This window comes from Primulina eburnea, chromosome 5 (genome assembly GCF_022965805.1).
Source record: "Primulina eburnea isolate SZY01 chromosome 5, ASM2296580v1, whole genome shotgun sequence".
In the NCBI taxonomy this organism is placed as follows: domain Eukaryota; kingdom Viridiplantae; phylum Streptophyta; class Magnoliopsida; order Lamiales; family Gesneriaceae; genus Primulina; species Primulina eburnea.
This window is the reverse complement of record NC_133105.1, coordinates 7131018-7157678: the sequence shown is the minus strand read 5'-3', so window position 1 is coordinate 7157678 and position 26661 is coordinate 7131018. Positions and strand designations below refer to the sequence as shown.

The 26661-nt window shown below is 33.5% G+C and overlaps 2 protein-coding genes across 3 annotated transcripts in view; both read right to left on the bottom strand.

Annotated features, from left to right (window-relative positions):
* The window catches only part of LOC140832801 (uncharacterized), a 30901-nt gene extending 18217 nt beyond the window's left edge, over nt 1-12684 (bottom strand). Inside the window, exons 1-7 of one of the 2 annotated variants that reach the window (XM_073197001.1) lie at nt 12209-12684; nt 8278-8437; nt 7752-7844; nt 7210-7312; nt 6877-7048; nt 549-723; nt 36-164 (exon numbers count right to left, since the gene is read on the bottom strand). In XM_073197001.1, coding sequence (XP_073053102.1) covers nt 36-164; nt 549-723; nt 6877-7048; nt 7210-7312; nt 7752-7844; nt 8278-8437; nt 12209-12414 — 1038 coding nt within the window. In that variant the 5' untranslated portion in view covers nt 12415-12684. Of the gene's footprint in view, nt 1-35; nt 165-548; nt 724-6876; nt 7049-7209; nt 7313-7751; nt 7845-8277; nt 8438-12208 lie in introns of those variants that run through there. The other variant, XM_073197002.1, reaches the window with a different exon arrangement.
* A 1037-nt stretch (nt 12685-13721) lies between these two features.
* LOC140832800 (phosphoenolpyruvate carboxykinase (ATP) 1-like) lies at nt 13722-19842 on the bottom strand. Its single transcript, XM_073197000.1, has 13 exons — nt 19659-19842; nt 19269-19546; nt 18921-19117; nt 18206-18359; nt 17551-17635; nt 16342-16442; nt 15886-16184; nt 15566-15739; nt 15411-15476; nt 15051-15229; nt 14782-14951; nt 14522-14690; nt 13722-13970 (listed from the first exon to the last, which is right to left on the bottom strand). Exons 2-13 carry the CDS (start codon nt 19535-19537, stop codon nt 13827-13829), a joined length of 2007 nt encoding a protein of 668 aa, XP_073053101.1. The 5' UTR covers nt 19538-19546; nt 19659-19842; the 3' UTR covers nt 13722-13826.
* Between the last annotated feature and the right edge of the window lie 6819 nt (nt 19843-26661).

The window sequence follows — 26661 nt, the reverse complement described above, 5'->3', positions numbered from 1 at the left end:
AGACCACAACATTCAATTTATTGAACAGCTATAACCTTATTCAATCTCAAATCTCGTGATGCACGCTCATTGTTTTTCATTAGTTTATCCATCTGTCGGATAACTTGATCGGCGGCTTCTCCAGCATTCATAGCTCGCAAAGCCTTCAGCAACATTTCCCTCGACTGTTATAAAAATTATATATTCAATGTAAGGATGGCATAACAGGTAAGTACTTGTGTAATATCACTTTTGTCTAGATCAATGAGGCACAGGTGCATGAAATTCTGGGCTACAAATTTATTATTGTGGTTGGTTAAAACAGAAAAGTTCCCACGTTTTGAAATGGATTTCCTGATACGTATGTATCCATTCATGATATAAAAAGGCAACAGTATAGAGGACTAATTTCATTTCTACTTCCTGTATGTTGCTGCATAAAAAATAAAACCGTAAATGAATGCAAGAGCTAATGGTTGATAAATCTGGCATTAAATAAAATTATTCGATTGAGGATCCACAGAAGTACATCCAAATTCACTGTAGCCACTGAAGCAGTAATATTTTACCTCAACAATGATTGGATGTGTACACCTCAAAAATCCTAAAAATGCAGTTCTCAAAGAAAACTGAATGCTGACAGTATGGCGACCCTTCACCATCTCCCAGTTTGGATCCAAATCAAGCAGTGCAGTAAGGATAGAATTGTAGTACACGGGCCTCTTCCGTGCAATTGCTGCAAGACTGAAAACAAAGATCTACTGTTAGATCATCTATAAAGCTGAAGCACGTGCAGCAAATATAAAAATTTTCTAACGCTTGCCAACAGAAAATAAGAAGCGCCACAATCAAAAAACACTGAAAGCATCCACCAATTAAAATTATAACACCCATAGAAGCACAAAGAAAAAATACAAAACATTAAATTAGATACAAACGAAAAAAATGGAGGATGATACACATAGAGAAATCACTAGGTCAACGAGTCATGATGAAAGATAAGACCATAACACAGGAAAAATAAAACAATAGTGACATTTTATTATCAGAATAAAGCAATAGCAACAAAACACAGAAGCTGAAATTATCTGCAGTTTTTATCCCATTCAGTAAATTTTTCAAAAGATATCATTGTTTGTTTATAAAGAACTCTCTTCTTCTACTCAAGCTTCACTTTGACAATTAACTCCAGTTCACAAAACAGGCAGCACGTGACTGACATCATCTTTTTATGTTTACTAAACTTAAAAGAAAAAAATGTATGAAGCAAAAGCTAAAAAAGTAAGAAAGACTATTGAAAAGCAGCACGGCAGAAGCCCAACTAGCTCATAAAAAAGTGATTTTTACCAAACAAGATAAAGAAGCAAATTTTGAATCTCACAACTGAAATACCACCCAGAAAAATCATGTCCTATTCATATTTCTCTCTGAGAAAATTGGTGGTCCAATTATAAGAAAAGGACAGATCATCGTGACTTCTAATATTTTCCAAATGATCTACATAAAATTTTGAACTATCCAATAAAGTGTTTCATACATAACATGTGAAACACACATGTCTCTCTCCCAACAAAAATGCCGGATATACTCTCTTGGACAGCAGAAATTGATTCACTTATTTTAGATGTTTGTATGAGTCGATAATGTGAAAAAGTAATCATCTCAATGGAAAGGCAAATGCCTACACATACTATCACATGGATAAAGAAAGTAACACATCACTTTTGTCAACTGATCAAATGGCGACCAAGACGACCAGCATGACATCATGGCACCTGATAAATCAACATACTGGTTGCCATGAGACTTCAACAACCACATTCACCATCAGACCAAAAAGAAAAAAAGAAAGACATTAGATAAGAAGCAAAGGTAGTAATCGTTGTGTCTTCATCTTAATCCAACCCAAAAAAATTTAAAAGAATTTTGTGCTATTTGGGAAATGAAATTCGGCCACGGATTTTAAAAGTTGTAATATTCAATTAAGTGATGATTCCAAACGAGTATATGAAAAAGCAAAGAAGGTGCAATAATGGTTGAAAGAGGAATAAAAACGAATGTGAATGTGAATGTGAATGTTAATGGTTTTTGAACAATTGAGTTGAATGTGAGGTTGTGTTACTTAAACTATTTGAGTGTAAAGCCCAACTGGAAAGGCCAACGCTGTTGTATCCTTGCAAACTGAACGACAATCATATTTTATTTTCCGAAAATTGTGGATACTGTGCGTAACACTACCACCACCTTCAGCAAATGAGGTGCCAAGAGAGCTTAAACAACAGGAAGACCTTCACATAGATCAGTTAATATTAAGTTCATCCTCATGATTACTCCACAAAAGAATTCCACTTGTGCCGCGACCGACTCCTCAAAGGGACCTATCATGAACTTCGTCCACTTTCAGCCAACACACAACACTTACATCTTATCTTTCTGCCAGACCAAGTGCAATATCATCAACCTTTCCAATTGCGTGACCATCAATTCGATGGTGTAACATACAATTCATTTTCTAAAAAAACAATTACTTGACGAGGATGTCAGTTAGTTTCCTCGTCAGTTAGTTTTAGGCTTAGAATGTTGTTGATTTAATGATTAGACATGACTAGCCTTCATAGAACACATTGTGCACGACATTGACTAAGAAAAAACCCATGAAACTTGAAAACGAGCAGCAGATAACACTAAGTTGCTTCTTATACATGAGTAAGAAACCTAGAAACAAAATAAATGAAATAAAACCACAACGTCTAGCCAAATGGCCAAATTAGAAGAACACTGCAGTAGAATACTACTACATTACCTACCGCAAGTAAATTGTCAAAATTTATGCCCGTTGGCTAAGTATATAAGCAAGTTAGCACGTTGAGAAGATGCGTTTAAGGCAAAAAAGTGTTGGCAAAGTTGAGCTTGGTTGGGTGCACCAAGTCAACTCGAGTTGGGCTTCTTTCAGACATGTATGTGGCGTGTTCTGATAGTTTGGACGGTTATGGGTTCAGTTGTGGACACTTGGCAGCATGCATAAACAAGTGGCATTCAGACAGTTTGCATGAATGCAGCAGTTACACTTGTCCCCTTCCAGACATGACAGTTGGTGCGACAGTTACTCGAGTTACTGACTTAGAATGTTTAATGATTAGACATGACATGCCTTCATAGAACACATTGTGCACGACATTGACTAAGAAAAAACCCACAAAAACTGAAAACGAGCAGCAGAAAATACTAAGTTGCTTCTTACACTTGAGTAAGAAACCTAGAAACTAAATAAATGAAATAAAACCACAACATCAAGTGTAAGAAGCAACTTTGAGTAAGAAACCTAGAAACTAAATAAATGAAATAAAACCACAACATCAAGCCAAATGGCCAAATTAGAAGAACATTGCAGTAGAATACTACCCTACCTACCACAAGTAAATTGTCAGAAATTAAATGCCCAAACATAACTAAGTTGTCAGTTTGAAAAATTAAAAATTATCCCCTTCCCAAATCATGTGAACTAAGACAAAAAAAAAAAAAAAATAGCTTGAAAACATCACTAGTAAGATCCTTCACTGGAAGATAAATCATGACTAGAAAAAAATGTACCAAACTCGCCTTACTATTTTCTCAAAAAAAAAAAAGGGATAGATGCCTTGAAACGAACGATATTATCACAATCAAGTAAACAAAAAACCTCAATGACGAACAACAAATAAGATCAAATACTACAAAGAGCATGCAATCCTCACTCGGAGAGAATGTCATTCCAATGCAAGTAACAAAGAGTAAACATTAAATGACATGTAATTTCAATTCAACATATGATGGACTAATTACAATTTACCAAGAAAAAAACTAATTATGGTGTTACAAAAGCAGATAAGTTGCTTGCCCATTCATCTAATGTGCATACAATTGCACAGACAACCTGAAGTTGGATACTGAACTTCCATAGATATCATAGAAATATGCCCAAGTCACCAAGTGTATAGTGAAATGTCCATTATTCATGGGGCGGCCAATAGACATGGAAATGAATCACTTGATATTGTAAAGGCGTTATAAATCCCACAGTTTGTGAAAAAAAATGGTTGAAAAATATACAAAAGGAAGAAATGGATCACAAGATATTACAATGGAAGTTTTCAACAAATCCACAATTTCCAAAAAATAGTTGGGAAACACACAAATTATCAGGGTCATAATTTGCAGGAGTATGGTGATAACAAATGTCAACCCCCACACCCAACCCCCCAAATTTGTAATAATTCATTAAAAACATGCAATTAATTGCTTCTATTATAAGCAAAATATAAAATTTACATCCTTGTAATTCAATTGACACAGACTTGTGAGAACGTATCCACTTATGATTTACATCCTTCTAAGTCAATGCACACCAACTTATGAAATGTATCCAGACTTATACCAGGGTCCAACTCTGGACACTATATTGCCTTCAATTTACAACTTCAAGGAGAAAAATTATCATAAACAAAATCAAAGTCATATAACGGAACAAAATTTTAAAGCAAAGATTAATGGGTTTCAGAGTCTCCATCAGCTCCAAACCTTTTCTTGATATGCTGCATTGAACTAAGTAGTCTGATTAAAATGATGTGCCTGACAGTACACTAATGTCATTTACATTTCCATTGTACTAACAGTTTGATCTCTAACATGATAACAACCCATTCAAAAGTGCTCAACAACATCCTGTATCTTACAACTTTTTAGCATCGAGTGTTCCACCTTTTCTTCAATTCCTTGAAGATTGAGTGGTCAATCGACTTAGTATTGATGTTCATCATTTTCGTTTCCACTTACTATAGGCATTAAATGGCACTGCTCGCAAAAACTACTTAACTACACTCCAGACCCCACGTCACAGGGTAATCATCAAGGAGAGAAAAGAGGCTTTATGCGCATCACACAAGTTGCTCATCTCGCTCAATTTTGCAGTTGGGGGATATCATGCTGCCAATACACAATAAGTATATCACTTTTAAAAATTAAAATCAAGATAAAACCCTCATAGGTGTTCTTCCCATAAGAAAAGTAAGCAGGCTCTATCAAGCGGAATTTAAAAAACTGTTCAAGCCAACTCTTTAGCCCAAGAACAAGTGCTAGTTCCACATGGATTAGATAAGGGATATAAATACTGACAACAAAAGAAAGATAACATGCACGACAGAGGAAAACCAACAACAAAATGAATACTAGCCGAATATGACTTATTATAAAAATTCATGGCATTTAAATCATCTAGTAAAGAGTATTTACAAGCCCCACATGCCGCAACTGTATGTTCATACAAAATTCAAGCTAAAAAGATGAAGTGTTTTGTATCAAAACATTTACAACCAGTGCTAAATCGACCCTATCAACCGCAAATGTTGTTGACATCGGCTAACTCCTACTTCTCTTATCTGGACCATCAATTCAGCAGTCCCTGGAAAACTGCTATTTAACTCCACTGCTAAAACGCGGCACAGCATGCTGCACTGATAGCACAATAGGCTGTAGAACTTTATCACAGAAGAATTTTCCGAGCTTCAGTGAAAATCTCAATTAAATACATCTAAGAACAGGTCATTGTAGGGGAATTACCAGATAGCAGATCATCTCATAGCTTTAAATGCAAACAAAATTCTAAATGAACAAAGATTTATATTTCCTTCATTATTCAACAAAACAGCATAAGCAACAAATAGCTAAAACTTAGTGAGGTGCAAGGGTAGCAGGTTGAACAGTTTTCGCTGAATCTGCATTGCACAATCACAAAATCAGCACACGTTAGACGAGTGACGAATCAATACTGGATGATTTATCAAGTGTATGCTATCAAACCAAATCTTCAATACACACCACAACCCTTAAAAGTTCGAAGTCATGGTAAATGCAGTATGAATCATATAGAAATACAATGCAAGCTGTGACACCCAGTCCAAAACAACAGATTAGACAATACAGCCGTGAAATAAAAAAAGCACGCGAAATCAGAGGTCAAAATGAACATTAATGTGCCTAACAAGGTTGTAAAACTAACAGATAACATGAAAAGGATCAATAAATAAACACCTTTGGAACTTTCCTCCAACGAAACATGGGGATACACACGCAAACAATTTGCTGAGAAAAAATTTTAATTGCATAATTAGTGTTATGGTATTCTGTTCGTGATGCCTTCTCCTTTTCCAATGAATTCAAAGATCCAAAACAAACTTTGTCTCATACTTATTTGCTTGTTTCATATTTTACTGAGCAAGAAAACAAGGTTTCATAGTATAAACCACAATTTTCTTCAGGAAGATAATTAAATCAAATTCAAATAAGGAGAATCATGTGTTCAGATTCCACAGAAGTTAGTTCAACCATGCATACAGTTCAAAGTTTTCAACAAACCTCAAATGCATATCACAACCTATACAATAATTAATAAGTAGTTAAGTACATATAGAAAACAAAATTTTCTGGTTACATTATCTACAGCATCCAGTCACAAAACACTTTCTCAAAACCCAAACGCTTCTTTCACAAACAAGGCACAGTAAGCAATTTCCTAAAGGACATAAGCTTTTCCAGTGGTACGTGGTAACCGTCATAGCACCAGATGAAACCAGCCAACATGTACTCATGTTTATTACCAACAAACAATAAGTATTATGGCACTCAAATCTGTTAAGTAATGCTCATAACCTCCAATTAACATAAGCAGTCCCACTTCAGTTGGCACGTTAAATATGTCCTTCAAAAGATATTCCAATTAAGGTGGAGCTTATAAATTTTTAAAAATAATGATTATAATGAATAAAAAATATTTTAGAAGTCAAAGTTTTTTAAACTGCCCAAGGGAATTAAAGAACTATTTACAAAAAGAGAGGGAATTAAATAATTATTTACAAAGCTCACCTATTAATGACAGTTATCGTCATCGAACCAAGGAAATTACTAGCTGACCGTAGCATATCCAACAAGATGCCCAAATATCTAGTTGCATCTTTGACAAAAACTGACGGATCAATAATAGGATGACCATCAATGATCCATGAGATATTGAACTCACTTCCAGGTCTTGTCATAACTACAGGAAAATAATCAATGGAAATATTACAATTACTAATCAGAATCTTAAAAGCATTTTGCATGATGGGTTAAAACAGCCCCATTAAAAAGATAACACAGAAATTAACCTCAAAAAGTCCAACACAACCATGCTTATAGTCATCGGTTGAAATGGATTACCTTCTGGATTGAATGTTCCAGGATCATTTGAATGAAATGTGAAGTGTAAAACATATTTTTCCATAAACTTTATCGCCAACAACTTTGGACCAACAGTACCAACCTACAAACAAAATGCAGGAAAATTTTCATGTAAAGCATGTATTCAAGAACAATCCAACATGAAAGGCAGGTTACAGAACAATTCATTTGCCATTGATGAAGCTGTGAAATGTTCTGATGATTTCCTCGGAGAAGGTCAGATAGAGCAAACAATATATAATGTGAGCTTGCAAGTAAACCAGGGCTATGACAATGTGAAGTGTGAACACCCTGAAATCATCATTCGCATTAAGGTCCCCCAACTAACACAATTCATCTCCACCATCTAACTCTTGATGCTAGATATCAATGTACTACTTCGGATAATCTTAATCTTAGGCATGGTGAAATCCCCAATAATGCTCACCCCGAACAAATGAAAATGAGACATATGCACTAGTTGAAGAAAGATCGTGATTATTGCATCATAAACTACATTGCACCTGCAACTTGATAAATACCTCAAAAATAATGTCCAAAATAGCATCCTTGAACTTCATCATCCAGGTCCACAGCTCTTCAAGCCACCTCTCAACTATACCATGCCGTTGAAACTATAATTTTTAAAACACAGTTTTAAAGTTTCATACATAAAAACAAAAATAATCATTACCCGAAATAACAGTAATACAAGGAAAACAATGAAAATAAAATGCAAGAATTGAAAAAAGAGGTTGGTCGAACTTGATGTTCAGTTCATATTGTACGCTATACACAAAATGAAATTTGTGAGTCGCTTTCGAGTCAGATATATGCTCCTGCACTAACTCATATGAATGTGATCTTTGTAACAAAACATGAAATCAACGTTACTCATATGTCTCACAATCACTGCCAACAGCACAGATTCCGAAGAAAAGGCAATGAACTTAGAATAAGAGAAATCATGAGCTAAAATTAATGTAACACGTGACATATAGGTCAATCAGGAAGAGAGAAACAGATGTGGTCACAAATCAACATACTCATTTACAGTGAGAAATAGACCTGAAATGCTAATTCCTCCAATGACCGATAAAAAAATTTTGTGCCGGCGATAATAGCTTGCTTTGAAAGCTTGGGATTATTATCTTTCAAGAATGTTAATAACACGGGTAAAAATACGGACAGATGCTCCATTGTTTTTTCTCCAATCTCGTCAATTACCCTGTCAACCAAGCTCAACAACGTTAAGAATGCTGAAACAGCTTCATTGACAGTTACCAAGTAAGATTACGTACAATTAAGTGTAAACTGCAAAACAAACACATAAAATAAGATGAAAAAATTAGAAAATCCAGGGGAAACAACAGATAATATTCATTTAAAACCTCCACTACCGGATATATACCACTTGGTAAGTTATTCAATTAATACGATTTGAAGAAAATCGCTACTGCTTAAACGAATATTCCAAAGACCGAATTCGCTCTAGGGTAAATAAGCATAAAATTAACAAGATAAGAAAATAAACATCCCAACCATACAGAGTGACTCACAAACTAATAGCGTCGCTTATTCCTACCAAAGAAAAGTCTCATAACGAAAAATAACTTGCTTCAGCATTTGAAATGGTTGGTGTCTGCTTCAAAGCTTATCGTAAAATTTGTCAGAAATAATTAGATATTTAATATTTAACATCTTCCTGCATATACTATGACGGAGTACCTTTCAAAAACACATTTGGGCCTCCAAAACAAAATGTTGTGACGGATCATTTTGTAAGGTTCTCTACGTTTTTTCTTCAATTTTCAGAGAAATGGCATTATTAAAATCAATTTTGAAAATCTAAACATAACCTTTAAAAACACAACCCCAAATTCCATTTAACATAGAAGCATACAAATATAGGTTTCCATAAATAATCTCAGTTAAAAACACTTAACATAAAAAGTATAAAGGGTGATTGTGGAAATAATTACTATACAAAATTTATCAATAAGAAATTTAATTAATTTTAGAAGTATATGAAAAAATATTAATTTTAGAAGTATAGGGTCACTAATTAGTGGGAAGTAGATTTTCCCCTAAAAATTTGTGGAAATTTTTCTTTTTAACTAAAACAAACTAAAAACAAATAGAAACTAATTTTTTCTTAGGCGGCCATTAGCTCAGTGGAAGAGCACACCCCTGAAAATTGCATCGTTGTGCCTCATGAATGGTTCAATGTGTTCGGTGGGGGCTGTATAGATAATCCAAGGCTTATTAGCATGGCGTGGTCCTCCTGTTTGAATCGGGGTTTCAAACCAAACACTTCTAATCACAAAAACTGTGCATGATTGCTTGTAATTGTATTAACAACCACATAACAGCCAGAGGCTTGTCTCTCTAGAGACATTGACTTCTTGTGCAAAGTCAAGTCCACAAGAAAATACAATGTGACTTAATTTCAAAATGAACAGTTGGTCCATATTTCCAACACCGGGCTAGGAATAATGAATAAACCACAAACTAACCTATTATAAACACACAAAGTAAGTCCTCTCTGAACATGTTCATGTTAGGTTTGTGGGTATTGGGTAAAAAACACAAGCCATTGCACATTGGTGAACCAAAGTAGCAAAATTAATATCCTGGGATCAGAATTTAGATGTTTCGCCTCCATTGGAGGTCTCATAGGTCAAGGACCCTTTGGGTCTAAAGTTTGGCCAAACTAAACGTGTTTCAGGTCAGTTTTCAAGTTCTTTAGTAAGTCCCACCCACAAAAATACATTGGTATTCAAAAGTACCTGATAGTCCTCAAACCGCACTGATTCACATGTTATGAATCACCTAAATAACTTTTTATGCGCTTTAAAATTATTTCAAAATAACAGTAACAACATTACAAACATTCATGACCAGTAGCAAGCTTCTTCTTTCTTGTACTCTTTCTACACTTATAAAAGTAACATGTGTCAATAACAAAGGTGTTCAAAAATCGAACCAAACTGTAAAACCGAACCAAACCGAACCACATGAGAATCGGTTTTCAATAACAACATTACAAAATTCATGACCAGTAGCAATCTTCTTCTTTCTTGTACTCTTTCTCATAGTTGTCAAAGGCGATCGCCTCTCGCCTCAAGGCGAGAGGCGCCACCAGGCGCGGGTGTTGCGCCTGGGGCAATCCCAGGCTCAACATTTTACAAAGGCGAGCCCAGGCGCGCGCCTGGGCTCGCCTTGGAAAGGCTCTCAGGCGCGCCTTAGGCACGCCTTTGTAATATTAACTTAAAATGTAACTTCTCTGTTTTTTTTTAGTATTAACTTAAAATGTAAAAGGCCGACCTCAACACCAAACCCTAGCAGCCCAGTTAACAAATTAAATAAGCGACAAGAGCTTTGCAAACTGCAACAGAATTACAACCAACAACGCGACGACAGTTGGATGATGGAAGAATTTTAATCAAGTTACTTATTATTATGAACTTATTAATTATTTGTTGCTTTGTGTGACATTGTAACTTAATTATTTCATATTTTAATATATATTAATCTAAGATAAATATTTTTTTTAAATTAAAAAACGTGCGCCTTGCTTCGGTAAGGCGCACGCCTCGCCTTGCGCCTTGCGCCTCAGGCTCCAGATCCCTTGTGCGCCTCGGCGCGCCTTGCGCCCTTGACAACTATGCTCTTTCTTCACTTATAAAAGTTACATGTATCAATAACAAAGGTGTTCAGAAATCGAACCAAACTTTAAAACCGAACCGAACCACATGAGAATCGGTTTTCAATCAAACATGATTTGGATCCAAATAGTTTGGATTGATTTGCAATCATTCACGGTATGGATCCACATGGTTTGGATCGGTTTTTCAGTTAATTACGGTGTGAACTTGTTATAAAATCAACCAAACCAAGTTTTAGTATTTTAGATAAACTAAACCGAATCAAACGGATTAATCGAAACACAAAAATTATGCCTTTCGGGGTGAACAAAAAGGAAATTCAGCTTCTATTCCCCAAACTGTTAAAAAAATAAAATCATCTTTTATAACATGTTCTTTATGAAGGTATTCTCAATCGCCAAAGGCTCGCAATCCTCGGGCCGGACGGAGATTGGCCCTCGAGTGCAAAAGCAGAAGAGAGCTTGACTGTAAGACCCACCCGTCGAGCAGGGACAAAAGTCGGCCTTAGTGGATGATCCGACAGTGCCGAGTGGACCAGAATGATCGGAAAAGTGGTCCAACTGCTGTTTTTCCCTCTTGTGAATTTAATATGCGTTTTTGGGATATAAAAATATTTTATTAAATTTTTGTTTATGTTTATATTATTAGTCTTGCAAACAGTCCAATTACATAGAGAATTTATTTGTTGAAGATTTAGATAAAAATAATCATAAAACTAAAAGTTTAGGTAATAAATTTCACAAATCTGTAACATGCGCTTTAATTTATGATATCTTAGTTATAATCATTTTAATCTATAATAAAATATAACTTTAACCCCGCCTCTAAGTTCTATCTAGTGTCAATTTCTATTTTTCCCGAATAAACACGTCGTGCACTAATTAACTATGAAACTCGAAACCTAAAATTGATTATCCAAACCAAAAACTTGGTTTGAATTGGTGGCTTGAATTTTATCCAAAACCGAAAAAAACAGTAGATGAACAGCACTACTAGTCAATAAGGGAGCCATCTCTGCTTAAATTTGATAACTGAGAACCACAATCTCAATAAGTACTCGCAGGTTCCATATAAAAGCAAATAGAAACGGCTGCATTCATAGAAATTTCGATTTGAAAAAAATCATGTCAGACCCTTAATTACACCTGTAATTTGCATCCACAACCGGAGCAAGGAAACCATAATTCCAATCATGATAACAGGATTAAGTAATTGGAAAATTATGTTAAAGGAAATGCAGTGTGAAAAAAGAAAACAGATATAAAAAAAATTAACAGATCGAAAAGAACCAGATATCGGAAGAAATTAGCTTCTGTATAGCGATATCTTACTCAATGAGGTGCTTTCTAACAAGGGTTTCGGGGGAAAACTGAAGTTCAAGCAAGAATGGATAAAGATCAGCGGCGTGAGAAGGCTCAACGGACAAAAGAATATCTTTGGCCTGCTTCAAAGACGAAATCTTCACAGCCAAATCCCCATGGTTATTCGCAGCCGCCAACAGTGGGAGAGCCTGCTCCCGCACCGGCGCCACAGCCATGTCACAATTGAGGGCTACGGAAGGGATATCAAGAGTAACTTCCCAGAAATCGGTAATTGGGGGTTTCTTTTCAATTGGGGGTTTCCTAGGGCTTTGAAAATTGGTGGGGGGGTGAGGTTCTAAACTTGTAATTTTGTTGTTTGCTGCAGCAATAACGAGACCAAGTTCGAAGGCTCTTGGGGAATTGATAAATTTATTGACGAACGACGACACCCAAGTGGGAAGCTAAAATTATGTAGATTTGATAAATCGAAGTCAGTTTCAAATAATTTTTTTCCATGTTTGAATTGAATATGTGTCACTGTAGGGATTACACTAGTGGATGATGATGATTGCATAATTTGGCTCATTTGGTTGGGAACATCCAGCTTGGAAAGTTAAAATTCGTGCAATTTCAGGAACCTTTCCTCCATTTATCGGATGAACAGATGATTTGTTCATTTTATGATTTGATTTGTTAGTTTATTTCACCGTGATATATATGGTTAACATCAACTTCGTGTTAGACGGTGATATTGTGTGAGTATTCGATTAACCGAACTTTTTTTAAAACAAATCGAACCAAATCGGAAAAATCGGTTATTTCGGTCGGTAACCGAATCAACCGAATTTTTTGGGATTTTTTTTTTAAAAAAATCAAGTTTTAATAAAAAAAAATTGATGTAATAAATGAATTAAATAAATTTTAAATTTATTTTAAAAAAATATTTAATTTCTAATTATATTGTCTAATAAAATTTTATTAGGAATTTGTAATATTTGTATGCTTATAAGCTTTTTTAGAAAATCTGATATTATTAAAAAATTTATACTAATTGATTATTTTTCCCAAAATTCTAATATTATTTCAATTAATTGATTAATTGATTGTTTTTCTCAAAATTCACAGAAATAGATTTTTAAAGTAAAAATCTAAACTCAAAAATCTATACACATCATAAGTCAATATTTTCGCAACTCAAATCATCACAACTAAATATTTGACATAATTTTAGAATTGAATTTCATAAAATAAATAGATGGAACATTCCAAATAGTGTGTAAATATAAAATTTACTTATTCACGAAATAGTATTCTATATAACGTGTTTTTAAAAACTAGAAATAAAACCTGGTCATATCAGAGAGGGTGAATATGTCTGAGTTTTTATAACATGGAAATGGAATATGTTTGTTTTAAAAAATATGAAGGATGTAAAAGTCTATTAATATTTTTTTAATAGGGTTCTATATATATTTTTCATGAGGAGTTGGTGTAATTAGACCGCATAATTGTATCGTGTGCATGTGAAAGAGGAAACATACGCTTATTCAAATACAAAATAGGTCTTCAATACAACAACAAACTGTAATAAAAATATAATAAATAATTACTTCAAAAATAAAATAAAACGGTTCAAATTATTTGGTGCTCAAAAATTTGGTCCAGCTGCAAGGATCTCCTGTGTCAGGTTGTTATCGGTTCCAATATTGTGATTCAAGAACACCTCAAAATTCTTTTTGAAGAGTCCTCCCAGCTTGAGCAGTGTCTCCTTGTGTGCATTCTTGTCTTTCCACTGAAACCAAATGTTAAAAAGCGCACACATCATACAACATGACATAGTTAGAACTTCAAATATGATAATAGTAGGGTTTTAGAAACGTTGTTATTTTAAAGGCGAGCTCGAATAGAGTCTTCGCGCTTTACTCAGTCCAACTATGGTTCGTTTAGACGAAGAAAAATCATTAGTGTTTGTACAGATAAATCTGAGAAAAAGATGTTGTATGGATCGAGAAATTTTTAAAATACAATTAGAAAAATTAGATGTCACTATAAGTGATTTTTTTTTAGTTATGGTTTCATTTATCTTTAAAAGATGACAGAAGACTTTTTTCTATACTGTGACCCAAATACAAATCTGTTTCTTAAAAAAAATAAGTGAAAAGGCATGGGACAATACGAGACTGATTTGCGACAGAAAATGGCGGCTACCTTATAAGCGAACCATGAATGGAGGCTATTTTGAAATCATTTGTCATACCAAAATGTTATTCCAAGTGAGTATAGAACCTAGGATAATATGATATTGATGACCAAAAGTAATCCATATTCTGTATTGTAACTTACAGTGTTAACGGGATCAAGGATTTCTGAAGGCACTCCTTCGATTCCAGCGGGGATCTCAAACCCGAAAACTTCTGTCTTTCTGTAGTTTGCTTCGAGGAGGGCTCCCGAGTGTATCGCATCAATTATTTTTCTCGTGTAAGCTAACTTGATACGACTGCCTGTTTCGTAGCTGCAAATGAAACATCTTAGTAAAATTTGACCTCTATTTCTTTCAAACGTATTGGGTTAAGATTAGTGATGCCTAAATGTTTTATGAATACCTTCCACCAGACCAGCCAGTGTTTACAAGCCATCCCGTTGCTCCATGTTTCTGCATTTTCTCAGCCAACATGGCTGCATACTTGGTGGGATGAAACATTATAAATGCCGCACCGAAGCATGCAGAAAATGTTGCGGTTGGCTCCTTTATACCATCCACGGTTCCAGCCATCTGCATAGTATTAATGTTGCTCATTTTTATTAGCGAATAAGTGCTAGCAAATTTGAAACAAGGAGCCTAATCATCATATAGAAAATTGTTGGTACTTACCACAGCTGTATAGCCACTTATAAAGTGGTACATGGTTTGCGCCAAGCTCAGTTTGCTGACAGGGGGAAGCACACCAAAGGCATCACAGGCCAAAAGAATGACATTTTTCGGATGAGGTCCTACACATGGTATCTTGGCATTCGGTATGTATTCTATGGGATACGCAGCCCGAGTGTTTTCTGAAATAAAAGGATGGAAAATTCTGTGTTATTATAAGCCAATTCATTTGGTTTTTTATCGGTGCTTTTCTACTCTTTTCCTCTCTCTCTCTCTTTTTCTCTTTTGTTTAATTTCATACGGAGGACATTCTAACTTCACCTTTTTACCATGTCAATTAGCATAGAGAACTCAAAATTTTACCTGTCACAGATTTATCTGTATATTCCACTTCTCGAGTATGTTCATCGAAGACCACATTTTCAAGAACTGCCATGTATAGAAGGTGTTGTCAACTAACCAATGTCTAAGTAATAGAGGGAAAATTAAAAAATATGTTTAAAGTATGAAAAGAATACCTGTGCCAAACTTGATGGCGTTCCATATATCAGGCTCCTTTTCTCTAGACAAGTCTATGCACTTAGCATAGCAGCCTCCCTCAATGTTCGATACACCACTCTCACTCCAGCAATGCTCGTCATCCCCTATCAAATACCTATTGTGATCGGTAGACAATGTTGTCTTTCCAGTACCTAAAATATGAACACCAACATAAAAAAATTTAATGGTCTATAACACATTGTTGGCTAGATTAACCAGTAGCCAATACCGATCATGAAAATATTATTAGATTTCACATTTTGGCTAGGTGCAGAAACAGTGGCTGCTGTAACTATACCTGATAAGCCAAAGAAGAGGGCTACATCTCCATCTTTTCCCATATTACAGCCGGAGTGTAAAGAGAGGATTTGGCGCTTAGGCATGAGATAATGCATCACACTAAAAAGACCTTTCTTCATTTCTCCAGCATACTGCGTGCCAAGAATGACCATTTCCCTTCTAGCAAGATTAAGGTCTATGCTAGTTGAGGAAGTCATATAATGTGTGAATCGATTACAAGGAAACTGCCCTGCATTGTATATTGTGAAGTCTGGAGTACCAAAGTTCTCCAGCTCCTCTGGACTGGGTCGGATGCACCTGTCACCCACCTCGATTTACCTTATATTTAGGCTCATATTACATGATATCACAACTTTGGGCAACACCTTTAAAAAGCTAGAGTGAAAGTTTGGATCTTTTGGCATAAAAATTCATTTATATAGAAAATTCAGGTTGGTTTCTGTAAGTTACTCACATATTGTGCATAAACAGAGAATGATAGGCTCTAGCCGAGACGATCCTGACTTTAATGCGATTCTCCGGGTCCCAGTTAAGGAACTGATCATTTACAAAAACCTGAACATTCAAGGAGATCATTAATTAGTATTCTTGTATTGGAAGGGAACCTACTAGACGTGTTAATGTATCAAATAGCCGGATGGAATTTGAAATATGCAAAAAAGCTGAGGTTCCCCAATTGACGCTGAATTACCTTTACTTTTTTTACCAGTTGCCCCCATCTGTTGAAGTTTTAGTTGATGTAAAAGTTCATTTTAACGTGGTTGTCTGTTGTTGACAAGCAAGTGCAATATCACAGTACACCAAGAAATGACAGCAACCACCAGTTGTTGGAGTTGTTTGACTCAAACCAGTGACTAAATTTATCAACTTGATGACGAAAAAACATTACAGGTTTACAGTAGTTTTAACTACATAATTTTAAGTCCATATCGATAGAATTTTTTTACTTCCACTGCCTTATGCTTCAACAAATCTAAAACTTTATGCTATTGTAATATGGCTTCATTTGCATAGGATACGAGCAAAATCATGCTTTGGCATCCATAAAAAAATATAATAGCCTTTTACTTGAGAATTTATATAGTTTATTGTATTGGGTGTTTTGCATGAGATGCCTGATGGAATATGGAAACCCGTAAATATAATATAAATACAAATAGAGAAAACAATTTTTTCCACTTACTTGTAATTTTGGGTTTTAGTTAATTAAGTTTTCAAATTTTGGTTTTATTACATCATTCACTAACTTTTAATTTTCGACTATATTGGTTCAATTATTGATATGATACTTGAAAATGCAGATGTGACACCGGAAGAATCTTACATGACATCGAAAATTGTTGATTTGTCAGATGTCACATCAACAATTGGAATAAAATAGCTGAAAATAAAAAAATTAGTGTATCAAACCAAACTCTGGCAATTTAATAGGCCGAAACTAAAAATTGAAGAAGTTTTTAATGGACAAAAAAATATATTTTCCCATATAAATAATCAAGTGGTTGACTTGAGAGACTGTAGGGACTTTCCCTTGAAAAAGTCGACAAACTGAACGTGATGATATACCCCATCAAAAAAACGGGAAAGAAGGAAGATTTTTCAGAGAACTAACTCCGAAAGCATGAGATTCACGTAGTAAATGACCATAAAGTAAAGTGAATACCTTTTCCAAGGAACACAAGTAATCCACAGCTCTTTCCCTGTTGATCATGAAAGTTTGCTCGTCCATTTCAATGTTGGGTGATCCCCTGGGCATCACAAAAATTTCGTGACACCCTTGACTTTAGGCCAGTATAGTATAAAATACATATGATCTTACGTATAGTATATAATTTGATTTTTTTAATCAAATTTTATGATTGAGTTTTTATTTTGTTATTTGGTATTTTGGGAAGGAATTTTGTATAAAACATTTCAATTTTGAATTCCAACTTCAAGTAAACTAGTTACTCTTGGACACATTTATTTGTGCATAAACATTAAAATTTAGTATAAATATATCTTTATGTATAGTAAATTTTTTGTGGATAGCATAATATGCTGAAACAAATTTTTTTAATTAAATTTTATAGTTGATTTTGTTTATTCTTATTTTCTTGGATATATTATTATTTTTTATCCAAAAAAATAAGAATATATTAGGAAAGGACATTATGTGTGTTTCGAAGACCAGTGGTTTCTTGCTTAATAATATATAAATAATTATAAATGTTTTTTTATGATGAAAGACCCAACTGAGAAGGAAAAAAAACTAGAAAATTTTATATCCTAACATACAGTATTTCATATAAGAAATATAAAAAAGGGCGTGCACTTACTTTCCCCACCAAAGTTCTTCGGCTGTGGTTTCATCCTTGACAACACGTTTATCTCTAGGAGAGCGTCCAGTTTTGGCCCCCGACAAGGTAGCCAATGCACCGCTTGCCGCGATGAATGATCCCTTCTCATACTTTATGGCTTGTTCGTATAACTCTGAATGTAATTATGATTTATTTTTTTTAGATTTTATAAGAACAGATTAAAAGGAAAAAAAAAAACTCAATAAATTCATACATCTGAATTTTCTTGTATACAAGTAAAACATTTTTCGGGGAATCATAAAAACCTACATTTGAGGAGCTATTCTTATTAAAAATAGGACTAAACTTTCATTTTACACATGAGGTCCAATCCCTTGGTCAAATATTAAACTATCGATTTTTTTATCTGTCGTTCAATCCTTTTGTTGACTATAAAATAAAAAAGTTAAAACATGCATTAAACTATCGATTAATGATTTGTTTCCCGATCAAATTTTTTTTGTTAAGTGCCAAACTAAGCCATCGATTATAAACTGGAGTTTTTGACATAATGTTTTCAATACTTGCTAGAAGTTGTATGGTCAGAGAAGGCAAAATTTCAAGACGTAATTATGAATTTTGTGTCACTCGACCGGCTCAAGAATTTACTAGAGGCGATTATTGCAACTTAACACATTCAATATATAATTGTCTCTTTTTCGTAAAAAAAGATACAGAGTTTGTGTATATTTACCCGCGGGCGAGAGATTATAGAGGATGTGAGTGAACTTAAGGGCACTGTCACTGCTGATATTGAAAGTGGGGACGAAATGATGCTGCTGCTGATGATGATGACTCGCCGGCTGCACGTGTGGTGTCTCCGACTTTCTCGCCGGATCTCCCTTCACAACCTTCGGTCCTGTTTCCCGAGTCAAAGACGCCAATGACGCGCTGCAGTACTTACGTACACGCGGAGAATACGATTCATTCCATATAAACTAATTCTAAACGGGTCGAATACAAACTTGATCTATGTCAAATCATAAATCTCGGAGTGATTGATCAATTGACTCGAAGAAAACAACGATAACGATACGGATACCTGATTGATTGCAGCTGCTGTTTGTTGCGTTCTTCTTCGGGAACTACGGCCGCGAAGGTGCCCAGCGCCCCCGTGAGAGGAGTGGTGGGGGCGGATTTCTTCTTCTGAAGCGAGTGTAATTCCTGGATCGTCTGAGCCTTCACCGGCTGGGCGGTGTCGTCGTGGCAGATCTCATGATCTTCCTTCATTTCTTCCCCGCTCCTCTTATCAGTCTGAATCTTCGGCAATCCGTTACTCCAATTGCTAAACCTAGATTCTCCACTCGCCATTTTCACAACCTGTTCATAAAAATAAATAAAATAATAAAAATCGACTTCGATTACGCAAAATTTGATTTTCACAGCTAAAAATCATGAACTCTACAAAAGAAATTGGCGATCGGAGACTTACTGGAATCGAAAACTTCGACTGCGGTGGAGATTTCCGACCATGCAAATGCAAATACGCGATCGATGATCGAGTTTGAACGTTTCGGGTGACACAGGGGGAAGTGATGGAATAAGGAGGATTCGGAGGGGTGTTTATTTATACCAATGCAATCGTCAAATCTCTTAACCATGGTTAATTAAGCTAACTGTGGCAAATGTCTTTGACCCAGTGTAAAAGGATGAGACTTGAAAATTAACAGGGTTTTGAGTTCAAATCTCACTTAATTTAATACTCTTTAACTCTCGATATATCATTGAAAAATGAAATGTTCATATACTTTTAGATAGAGATACACGTTTTTTGAGCTGTGAGAAGAGATTCTTACAATTGAGTTTCGAATCCGAGCCGTCATTCAATAAATATTAGAGTGGTCTCATGTGAGACCGTCTCACGGATCTTAATCTGTGAGACGGGTCAACCCTACCCGTATTCACAATAAAAAGTAATACTCTTAATATAAAAAGTAATATTTTTTCCTCGATGATCCAAATAAGATATTCGTCTTATAATATGACCCGTAAGACCGTCTCACACAAATTTTTGCCAAAGTATTATACTTTAAATAGAGATACACGTTTATATGCAATTTGCGTTTATTTATATTAAGCATTTATAAATACATTTTGTGTAAGTAAAATATCAAAAGTATTAAATATTATGAAATAATATTATTTTCTATTATTAAAATGCTTGTGAGGGTGTTTTAAAATCAATAATTGGGTTTTATTAATGTTTATGAATAATCAAAGGATTTCAAAAATTAAGGCCAGCGATTATACATATTTTGGATGAGAGCGTTCAAAAAATGAGTAGATCTTTTATGAGACGGTTTCACAAATCTTTATCTGTGAGACGGATCAACTCTACCGATATTCACAATAAAAAATAATAATTTTTCATGGATGACCTAAATAAGACATATGTCTCACAAAATACGACCCGTGAGATCGTCTCACACAAGTTTTTGCTTCAAAAAATAGCCTTTAAATTTGACCAATTTTGTGATATAGATCTCCAGCTCAACTTAAATATGAAAAAAAAATTATTATTATTTGTAAATATGAATTGGGTCGACCATAAACATGTTATATTTGGACTGAGAATTTGGATTTGAGAAAAAAATTGAAATGACTTCCCGTTGGAATAAATTTAAAATTCACCACAATTATTCAAGAATATTATTTAAGATTTTAAATTCATTGTCAAATTTGTTCAAACAACCAAATAGATTTGTTATTATGAATTTGAAATTCTATTTATTTTTTTTGTTTGATCTTCGATAGCAAACTTTATATTATAATATGGTGTTTATTCGAATAAGAACATTTCAATAAAAAAGATATTCCAATTCTTCATAATTCCATTGCATGCAAACAAATATATTTATATCCTTCTATGGTTTTGTTTATACTAGTCAAATGAATAGTGTCGTTCTTCACTCAACACATGACATGCGTGTATACTGTGTAAATAAATCATAGTTACTAATTCAATCATGATGTATGAATGAATGATTATGATTCATAACTCATCACACATATTATGTACTGAGTGGATGAAGGCACTACCCAAATGAGTAGCATCTACCAAACCCCCATCTATACCATTTTCGACTCTAGATCGACCCTCACAAGACAATTTGTGTTTAAATTTTTTTTATGATATATGAATCCACAATATCTATCTTTCAATGTGTATTGGATAAATATTCGAACTAACGTAATAACCGCAAAAACTAAACTAGTCAGATAAACAACATTAGACAAGCATGGTATGATAGACTAGTAAAAAATTGTTGGTATAAAGAATCAAACTTTTGATCAGATTGTCAAACATTTACATACTCTACCAACTCAAATATATTTGAAACCAATATTACTTTTTATTATAACTATGAATGTTCAAAGTACATATAATCTTTGGGTGCACTAAGATTAAAGCATTTATATGATTTCAAATCCATTTTCTTGTTTGGATGAATTATGTTCCTGTAATTTCAAATCTATCATTAAATAATGTTGTTTAGACATTTTTTAAATACGCCCAACATGGATGTTATTTCAAATATGAGTGAGTCTCATGTGAGACCGTCTCACGGATCATAATCTGTGAGACGGGTCAACCCTACCCATATTCACAATAAAAAGTAATACTCTTAGCACAAAAAGTGATACTTTTTCATGGGTGACCCAAATAAAAGATCCGTCTCACAAATAAGATCCGTGAGACCGTCTCACACAAGTTTTTGCCTTCAAATATATACTCAAATCATTTTTTTTTTCAAAATCAAATCATTTTATGATATAAAAGCGACATATATTTAATTTATTTTATATTTGTTATTGTCGTAGTGATCCGATAATTGTAAAAGATAACATGATATCTATTGTATTTTGATATTAAATTTAATAAAATCGAACTATTTTAGGATAAAATACAAGAGTATTATTACCTAAATATTGGCATGATCGGATGAAAACTTGGAAATCAGCTTATTATACTTTGTCCGGGTCTCCGTCAATTTTTCTCCTGGGATGAATGTGAGACACGTCATGATCTAATCTAAAACTAAAAATAAAAAAATAAAATTTGATTATATGTATACAATTTTGATATATTATACACCAGTCGTGCACATCTCTGCATTTATCACTGAGATAACACTCGCTATATAAAATTTGAAATTATTCACCACATCCAAGGAGAATGTCTTTTGTGAGACAGTATCATAAATTTATATCCGTGAGACGGGTCTATTCGATTTGATTCATATTTTGAGTCAAAAGTACTTTTGACATAAAAAATAATATTTTCATAAGTGTAATAAAATAAGATAAGATATCTGTTTCACAAAATTAACAATAGACATGATCTCATAAGAATTTTTTTTCACAACCATACATACATCTATTTTGTCTTATTAAAGTTGAAGACATGATAGTAACCACATAAGAAGGACACATATTTTACTTATGATACTAATATTACACTTTTGTTTTTTTTAAAATTTCAACACACACTTTTATTTTTTTATTTTTTATTTCAACCATTTAAATATTAATTTAGTCCCTCCATAATTTGTCAAATTTCACTTTAGTCCATCGATAATGATAAAAAAGATTGTATACACATACAACGTGTGTGCAGAATAACTATTTGATTTAATGATTGTCATCTCAATATAAACGTATGTCAAAGTTGTTGATATGATTTAAATTTAAATAAACGGCGTCCAGTGACATTTTTTATTTATTTAACTATAACGTGGTGGCTTCACGAATCGAACTATTTGATTTTATTTTACGTAATATATATTATAATATTATCGAAGTGTATATATTTCATTAAAAAAATATATTGTAAGGAAGACTTTTTTACTGTATAAAAGTAATATCTGGATGACAAAAACTTGTGTAAGACAGTCTCTTGAATGGTATTTGTGAGACGGATCTTTTAGTTGAGTCATCCATGAAAAAGTATTACTTTTTATGCTAAAAAGATTACTTTTTATTATGAATATAGGTAGGGTTGACCCGTATCACAGATTAAGATCCGTGAGACAGGTCTCACAAGAAACTCACTCTATATGGATATATAATATTATATAAAAAAATGTTAAAAAAAGATATCACCGTGGTCAACGCCTAATATAGGCAGTAAAATGGGGCTATGTTCACAATTTATTCCTTAAAATAAGAATCTACGTCGATCCTGACCTTGAAAGTAAAAAAAAAAAAAAAAAAACTTATCCCTTAAAATATTTTGTAAAAGATTTGCATGCTTATTTTAATATTCCAGCTGTCGGACTCATTCAATACTTAAATTGCGGTGATTTTGTCTAGGACACGTGTACAATATTTTATTTAGTTTTTAAAATAAATTTTCCAAAAAAAATTTATTTGGACAAGAGAAATGATATTTGCTTTCTAAAAATTCGTAATTACGCTCTATTTTTAAATTTTAATATGTTTTCTTACAAAATTGGAGTCACTTAATTATTTCATATTTTTTAAAAGAGTAACATAATATACCCTTCTTTGTATACTTGTCTTTCCAAATAAGTTAACTACGTATATGGTTATAAAGTTCGATTGAGTCTATATATATAATAATAAATAATATTTTTGATATAAAAATGAAAAATTTTATAAGTCAAATCGAATCATATGTTTGTTTGACAATCAGCAACCCATCATTTTGGTCCATCATCACTTGAATATTAAAACAAACTTGTGAAGAAAATTCATGTACGGATATGATATTCTTCTCGTTTTTTATATACATTTAAAAAAAGTCAATTAATAATTTAATAAAATTCTATAAGTTGGCCTACTTCTCCATTAATATCTGTCCACCTTTGCATTATTTTATTATTTGTTTTCCATAAAAATTCATCGATGAATTGTGAAAAATTTGCCTTTCCCAGATCAAAAGGGCACCTCTTTTCTATTCCCGTCCCCCATCGGGTGTTTAATTTGATGATAAATAAAAATTTGCTTTTTAAAATTGTTCTAGATTTATTTATTTTATTCAAGAATATGAATAGGTGGAACTTTAAAATAAAAACATATGAACTAGAATGTGCTAAATAACGATTTAAAATGGATAATTGATGAAGTATGTTGAACCACTCGATGATTAATATGGATATGTGAGTATTCGACTCGAATTGAACTCTGAAATTGTATAAATGATTAAAATTATAAATTATTATGTTATATATATCATTCATATATTATACATAATTCATCGTCTTCTAACTTTTCAAATATGTTTGAGTGTTATTTGTCTATGTAAAATCGATCGCTTGTCGTTTTACCAAAGTTTTTGATGGTTGGCAGTGATGCAATTCAAATTTTAAATTGCATAACAGCTCAAACACCATGGATCGATCGTTCTATCAAACAAAAACAATTATTGTACATCAGAGTCCCAAAACCAATTATGAATAGTTCGGTTTGGAAATTGGCCTTGATATACGTGAAAGATACCGCCCAACAAAAACAAAAGAGGTCGAGAAAAAAGAGTTGGACTTGGGCCGTTGGCCCTTAGGACAAATTCCAAAAAAAATTAATTATGCACACTAAATAATAAAACTAAATATTCTTGAAAATTTGGAAGCGATTATATCCATCAAAGGGAAACTTGGAAGCGATTAAAATTTCTTGAAAATTTGGTCAGATTGAGAGTAACCGTGCAATAACCAATATTTATGTTATAAAAGTATGTTTTCCAACCGTGGGTATTATGTGAGACTATCTCACGGATCCTAATCTGTGAGACAGGTCAACTCTATCGATATTCACAATAAAAAATAATAATCTTACGCTATGTTTGGTAGGATGGATTATGGGAGGATTAAGGAACGAATTCACATATTATCCGTTGTTTGACTCGTCTTTTAGCTTACATTTGATAACTTCCGGCCCGTGATTAAAACACTGTACGAGACTGAAAACAAGAGAAATTTGTCCCAACTTTTTGGTGGTATAGTGAATCCTGAAGTGAACAATAGTTGATATTTATGCTTCTCGTTCCCAATTTACCCTTTAGCTCACCAACCCAAAAAACCAATCTCTTCTCATCTCTCTTCCATTGATGCCTCTCTTACTCCCTCTCAGGCTTCGAAGCTCTTTGGGTGACATACTTTTCTTTCTTCTGTAGCAGTTTTTGGAAGCATCCGTGTCTGGAGGTAACTGATGGAAGATGGATAGAAGATAAACCAAATCGTATGGGACCTGTAATTGATGGAAGATAAATTAAATGGAGATATGAAAAAAAAAAATTTGTAAAACTTATTATGCAAGATATTCACGAATTCAGTCGTCCTCACTACACCCAATTTTGCGAGCAACGATGACGAAATCAGAAATCTGTATGAGATTCCCACAGCAACGGAGGAGCTAAGGGTTGGGATTTCGGTTGACGAAGAAATTCTGGTGCCTCCCAATTTTTACGAATTACATTTGTGTTATTTTTAGTAAATATATATTGTAAAGTTAATTATTTAATTATATATACAAAAAAACTAAAAATATTATTTTAATTAGAACTGAGGGTATTTAGGTCATTACATTAAATTGTGAAGAAATAATCCCCCATTTTAAATTCATACCAAACAACATGTTTTTTATCCGACCATATTATTAATCCATATATTTCATTCTTTAATCCCTTTGATTATTAATCATTCACTTATATCATCACTCGTACCAAACGTAGCCTTAGCATAAAAGTAATACTTTTTCATTGATGACCCAAATAAGGGGTCTTTTATCAAATTACCGTAATTTTGAATCTCGTTTATCAATCTAACGTACTTTTGTAAGATTTATAAAAATATTGTAAAAAAATAAAAAATAAAAAAAAGGAAAGTTGTACTCCCCCGCCCTTCCAAATGGGGGGGAGTAAATTCAATTCACCTCCCCCGCCTGTAAGGGAGGCGGGGGAGGAGAAATGATTTTAAATTCTCTCCCGCCTGTACGACAGGCGGGAGAGAGTTTCTTTTGCTTCGCTGCAATAGGCGGGCAAATTTAAATATTTTTAAAGTCCTATATATACACGATTACACGATAAGTTAGTTTGTGTTTTCTATCCGAAGTTGTTCACGCAAATTCACTTCATTTCACGCAAATTCACTTCATTTTTCAAAGGTATGATAAAATTTTGAATTCTAATAATTTTATATCTCCTGTATCTTGATTTATTTCAGGAAGTGTAGATATTGAAATTATCGTGCTCAGGTAAATAATATTTCTAATTGTTGTTAAAATTATTTGTATTCAATTAATTTATTTGATAGTTGTATTATATTAATTTTAATTTATGTTTAGAAATTTTTAATCTTAATTCGTTAAATTAAATCAAATAAAAGGGATTATTTCCTATTATCATCATAATTAAATTTAGTATTAGATTAAATAACTAATCAAACTAACATATTAATTATGTTAATTGTTAAATA